The sequence below is a fragment of the Peromyscus californicus genome, unplaced genomic scaffold (assembly GCF_007827085.1).
Source record: "Peromyscus californicus insignis strain IS unplaced genomic scaffold, ASM782708v3 Scaffold_2__1_contigs__length_46816999, whole genome shotgun sequence".
In the NCBI taxonomy this organism is placed as follows: Eukaryota; Metazoa; Chordata; class Mammalia; order Rodentia; family Cricetidae; genus Peromyscus; species Peromyscus californicus.
In genome coordinates, this window is record NW_026294540.1 from 38781382 (window position 1) to 38787871 (window position 6490).

The window sequence follows — 6490 nt, forward strand, 5'->3', positions numbered from 1 at the left end:
TTCATGTGTGCATGGATGTGCGCCCTGCATGTGTGTGTGCATGATAGGGTGTAGTTGTTGTTGTTGTTGTTGTTTTACTCATGTGGGCCTGCTACCCAGCTCCCAAATAAATATAGAGAGACTGATTCTTACTTTTGAATCTCGGTCTTAGCTTGGCTTGTTTCTAGCCAGCTTTTCTAACTTAAATTATCCCATTTCTCTTTAATTGTTTTGCCTCTGGGTTTTTTACCTTTCTTTATTCTATATATCTTTCTTTCCTTCTTACTCTGTGGCTGACTGTGTGGCTAGGTGGCTGGACCCTGGCGCTCTCCTCTCCTCCTTTTCTCGATCCTCCTCTTCTCATGAGCCTAGATTTCTCCTCCTATTTATTCTCTCTGCCTGGCAGCCCCACCTATCCCTCTCCTGCCTAACCACTGGCTGTTCAGCTCTTTATTAGACCAGTCAGATGTTTTAGACAGGCAAAGTAACACAGCTTTCCAGGATTAAACAAATGCAACATAAGAGAATACAACACATCTTTGCATCATTAAACACAAATGAATGTAACGTACCCTAAACTAATACTCCACAACAATAGGGCAGGCATGTGTGGTATGTGAGGTGGGGATCCTGCCATGCTCCAGCTGCATGGCCGCTTGACAAGGGGTCTTGTGTCTTATGTCATCATTGTGTCATCAGTGTGTGCTGGTGATCACATACGCGAGGTCTTGTCACTCAATCTGCGCATGTGTGGTGTGGCTCTGTAAGCACACCTGCACCTTAAAGAGCTGTGACTCAGACCCGACCCTCTCTGTGTTCTGTTCTCTCTCCCCCACCATCTTTCCCTCTCTCTGCATGTGCAGGGAAGTGACATCCAAACTTGGCATGAGGTGAGGGGCAACAGCACCTCTCTTCAGGTCTTGTTTTATTTATATGTCCATTTGGTCACTTGTTCATTTGAGTTCTTACTCATCACCTGGAACTTCACCATTCATGCTCATTAATTAATTTTTAGAAAATAAAAGCCAGGACTGCAGAGAGGGCTCGGAAGTTAAGACCACTGACTGCTTTCTTAGATGTCCTGAGCTCAATTCCCAACAACCACATGGTGATTCACAACCATCTGAAAGAAATCTAGTGCCCTCTTCTGGCCTGCGGGGCATGCATACATGAAGGCAGAACACTATATACATAATAAAAAATAAATAGAAAATAAAAGCCAACAGGAAGAAGTGTAGATAGAGTTTTCCTGCCTGGCCCACAGTCAGGACAAATCTCTCTCACCTGTCAGTCCCACAGCCATTCAGACCCGACCAAGTAAACACAGAGACTTATATTGTTTACAAACTGTATGACCATACCAGGCTTCTTGTTAACTGGTCTTATATCTTAAATTAATCCATTTCTATAAATCTATATCTTGCCACGTAGCTCGTGGCTTACCAGCATCTTCATATGCTGTTTCTCATCATGGCAGCTGGCAGTATCTCTCTGACTCAAAGAAGTTGCAACAAATTCATCATACCTTATTGAGCACTGATTTTTAATTCTTTGTATCTTTCGCTGTTTTCTCATATTCATGATCGTACTGCTTTGTGCTCTTGAGAGCTTGGAGTTAGAGGCATGGTCTTCCATGAAATCACGTATTTCTTTAATATGTGAAACTTTCAGTAAAATTGCAAAAGTTTACATATCATAAATTTGTGGAGGGGAAATTTCAGTTTATGTAACTTCATATTAATTTTCAGATTTGACTGACAAGGTTACTGGAAATTTAAGCATCCAACTGTACACTACCAAAGAAACAGTATTTTCAGCCTGTGTATATTAAGCTTTTTCTCTGGTTATTTATTGTTCTTGTAACTGGAGTTAGTTGGAAGTAGTTAGTGCATGTATTAGACAAAGACCAGCAATGCTGATAAACATCTGTTGGTGCACAATTACTTCTTATAACATACATTTTTCTCTGTATGTTAGTATTTTATGTTAAAACTCTGCCTACAGAACACTCAGCATGACAGTATATGGAATATGTATTATTTTTATAAGAAATAATAATGGAGGAAAATGGAAGTGTGCCTGGGTAGGATATATGCCTTTGTATATATGTAGTCTTGATTAGAATACTCAGTATACGTAAGTGATGCAGATTGATAGATAGATGATAGATAGACAGAAGAAAGATAGATAGATAGATCGATAGATAGATAGATAGATAGATAGATAGAAAGATAGATAGATAGATGATAGATAGATAGATAGATAGATAGATATAGATAGATAATAAATAGATAGATAGATAGATAGATAGTTAGATAGATAGATAGATAGATAGATAGATAGATAGATAGATAGATAGATAGATAGATAGATAGATAGAGATAGATAATAGATAGATAGATAGATAGATAGATAGATAGATAGATAGATAGATAGATAGATAGATAGATAGATGGACAGACATATAGATAGGGTGACACACTGGATTTATTATCTTTCTGTCACTGTGACCAAGTATCAGATAGAAACAAATTAAGGATTGAAGTACTTGTTTCAAAATTAAATCCAAAGACTGTGGTTTCAAAGGATTTTGTTAATGATTACTAGGCCCTGAAAAAATGGGAAGAACTTGATGGTGAGAGTTTGTTCTCTCTGTTTCATGCTTATGGTTCAAGATGTGAGCTTTCAGCATCCTGTTCCAGCTGCCATGCCTGCTTGCTGCGCTCACTCTGACATCGTGGACTCTAAGCCTCTGTAATGACAAGCCAAAATAAATAATTACTTCTGTGTGTTGCCTTGGTCATGGTGTTTTATCACAGCCACAGAAAAGTAACTAATATGCGAGATCACTATACCTTTAGTCACCATTCTCTTCCCTGACAACCTCAGACGTTTGCAGTAAACCCACTGCAGCTCTGTCTCTGTCTCTGTCTCTCTGTCTCTGTCTCTGTCTCGGTCTCTGTCTCTCTCTCTCTCTCTCTCTCTCACACACACACACACAGAAGTCCCATCTATTTTTCATCCTTCACACTGGTCCAGCTGGAGTCCACCATGCACCAACAGTAGCAGGGTGAGCTAGAGTCGACATAAGTAGTAGCTGGAGCTTCGTCTGTGGGACCCTTGGCCCCTCACATCTGAAGTGTCCAATTCCTGGGTTGAGTTGGGGGCAGCAGGTCATGGGTGAACAGTCATCTCTAAGGAACTAAGGCTAATGGTATCCTCACCACCTGGCAAGTAATGCTCTAACGGCACCGATAGGTCCAGGTATACCTGGTGGAAAAGGCTATAGGACCGTACCTTAGCATACACCCCCTTGATCCCACAGCCATCTGTATTCAGGCTGTACACCTGAGGGCTCATCCCGCCACTGGAACCTGAAGGAACAACATGCACAGGAATCAGAGGAGGCAGAGGGGGCAGGATTGAGTGGTACTCACATTGGTTGAAGTCACAGTAAGGATGCCATCCAAATCCTCTACCAGAAGCTTGAAGGTGGGCCTCTGTGAAGCCACTGCATGCCAACATTCCCGCATGATCACATACTTGTACCAAGTACAGGTGTGGTCCCCTGGTCTGCTGCCCTTCCCTACCAGCCCTCTACTCATCCCAGGGACCCTGGTAGGAATCCAGCCACTCCCAGGGACTGGATAGAGGAGTGAGTAAGGAATGCTTTGCTCACAGGTCATGTGTGCAGTTGGCAGACTTGTCCATTCGGTAGCCTTCTTTCAATAGCTTGAAAAGCCCCACAGTGTAAAGATCTCCCAGAGCAGGACTCCAAAGGATCAGCTGCAAGGGAGTGAGGGTAAAGGGCCTATTACTCCTGGCCCATTACTGCAACAGTCCTACATCAGGACATGTCACCAATGGGCAAGGTGGGGCACCAGGATGAGAGGAATGCCAGGGTAATGGTGTCAGCCCAAAGGAGGGGGAAGAATAGAGCCTGAGAGGACCAGGACCCTAAAGGTCGTGATACGTGTGACTTGGGTCTTGCTGTCCTGACTCTCTACCCTTATCGTATGTTGGGACACATACACGTCACTCTAGTGCCATCCACTGCACAGGTAGACGGCCCGAGGCAGAGGGAGAGGTGTTGGCTGTCAGGTGTCCCCTGGAGCTGGGACTCACATTTGTAGTCTTCTTGTAGTATTCCAGGTTGTGCATGTCAAGGGCCAAAGTCTGCCATCTTCATCACATTGTCCTCTGTCACTAGCAAGTTTTGGGCAGCCAAGTCTCTGTGAATACACTGAGGAGGCATGGAAGGTTCCTGGGCTAAGTTGACATCTCCCTAGCCCAAGCAAGCTTGATACTCACTCTTCCACCCAGAGGGGCCCCACCTGGCCTGTGCCCCACCTCTGTTCACCTTCTGAGAAGCCAGGGACTCCATGCCCCGGGCCACCTGATAGGCATAGGACACTAGATCTTTGCAGGTAAGCTGTTCTTCTGCCAGTCTGGAGGTGTCAGAGTAGTCCATGCCTGGGGGCCTTTGTGCCCACAGCAACTCCCGTAGGTTGCCCTTGGCCGCATACTCCATCAGCACATACAATGGCCCTGGAAGTACAGGCACCTCAGAGATGTGTGACTCAGGAGCCCCAATCCAACAGTCCACTCACTTGCCGCACCTATCGCCCTGTGTGCAGGCCCCCAGCAGGTTGATAATGTTCTTGTGCTTGCCAATAATTTTCATCATCTCCATCTCAGACACCAGAGCCAACAAGTCCTGGTCATTCACATCATCTGTGTTGAGAGTGGAGATGGCAGGTGATGGCCCTATAGAACCCAAATGCCCTTTGTTACTTCTCTCCCTCACCTCTCAGCATTTTCACAGCCACAGTGACAGACTTAGCAGTGCTGACCATGTTAATGCCAATAGCCTCTGCCATAAACACCTCGCCAAAGCAGCCTTCTCCCAGAGGATTACTGAGGGTCAGCCTGGCCAAAGAAGCAGAGGCAGTGAGTATGTGCCCAGCACCCCCAGCCCTCATGGCCCTGTGCCACTGCATCCATAGATAGAGTAACCCCTGAGATCTCACTCTGGACCCTACCTCAGGAGTATTTCATCCCACCTCCAACAGGCTTCTGCCTGGTAGCCATCTAGCCCCGAACCACAGAAACCCCCCCTCCTAGGTATACACAAAACCCCACCAAGTACATTGTATCCCTCATTAGCACTGACAGAGTTCTAGATATTTCCCACTTTGGGTCAGCAGGCAGCATAAGATCAGAAATATTGGCCATAACAGTGTCTTCTCTTGAGAATGGGTGGATGATGCAGTCCAGAGGTATGTCAGAGTTCTTGGAGGGGTAAGACTCCATGGTTACCTTCTTGGATCACTGGGGATAGATTGGTGCTGCACAATGGGTGCTTGGAAAGAGTTGATTTGGTATAACTCCCAGGAGTGGCAAGGTCAAGTCTATGTGAAGCAGGATGTAGGGCCAAGAAGAGGGATACTCATACAGTGGTTACTGAAGATTCAAAATTGTTTTGCATCTCAGAGTAACTTGGGATCCATGTGGTGAAAAGGAACAGGGAAGGATCAGCCCATTTGACTGCAGAGAAATGTCTCCTGGCAGGCCCCAGGCACTGCTGGGACTCTAGGAGGCTCAAGGTATGACAGAGAGATCAAAATCTGGTATCTACTTTCAATCACCTGTCACTCAGGTGTGAATTGAGAACTCCTGCAACAGCAGGAGGGCCCAGGCCCTTTCTTGCAGCTCTGTGCAGGTAGCAGAGTGTCACAGTTGCCACCAACAGAATTAATAAGGAGAAGCCCACCCAGAAGCTGATGATGCCTGCAGATAAGCTGCCAACCTCATTACCCTCTGCCAGCTCTCAGCTACAACGACATGAATGTTGGGGCCTCATGTGGCCTTGTGGGACTTCCCATCAGGCCTGAACCCCAGGCACCTGTTGGGGAGGGAAGGGACCCTAGATACTCAGATCTGGTGACCTATGTCCCCCACTCACCTTGGTAGTCAAAAACATGTGTGAGTCAGCAGGGGACAGACTCAGGAGAGAAGCCTGGCAGAGCCAGAAGTACCCACACCACCACCAAGACATCCAGGAGATCCCAGAACCTCAAGGCAGAACTGTGGAAACCCAGCTGGAGGATTGAGGGAGACCAAGATGGGGCAGGTTGAATAGGTGGATGGGTAGATAGGTGGATGGGTGAGGGGATAAATGGATGGGTGGGAGGAAGGATAATAGATAGATGGGTGGGTGGGTGGGTGGGTGGATGGGTAGATAGGTGGATGGGTGAGGAAATGAGGGGATGAATGGATTGATAAGCAGATTGATGGAGGTATAGATGGATGGTAGATGGATGCATGCATGGATATACAAATGCATGGCTGAGTGGTGGATAGAAGATGCCTGAGTCTGCACATCACTGCACTGCTGAAGGGAATGAGTAACTTGGGATCCATGTGGTGAAAAGGATCAGGGAAGGATCAGCCCATTTGACTGCAGAGAAATGTCTCCTGGCAGGCCCCAGGCACTGCTGGGACTCTAGGA

The 6490-nt window shown here is 46.2% G+C and overlaps 1 protein-coding gene across 1 annotated transcript; it reads right to left on the minus strand.

Annotated features, from left to right (window-relative positions):
- Positions 1-3654: 3654 nt before the first annotated feature.
- LOC128120562 (fibroblast growth factor receptor 3-like) lies at positions 3655-5962 on the minus strand. Its single transcript, XM_052754722.1, is given in 8 exon segments — positions 3655-3765; positions 4105-4147; positions 4149-4222; positions 4340-4527; positions 4594-4713; positions 4787-4908; positions 5153-5298; positions 5945-5962. Coding segments are annotated over 8 exon segments (822 nt in total).
- Between the last annotated feature and the right edge of the window lie 528 nt (positions 5963-6490).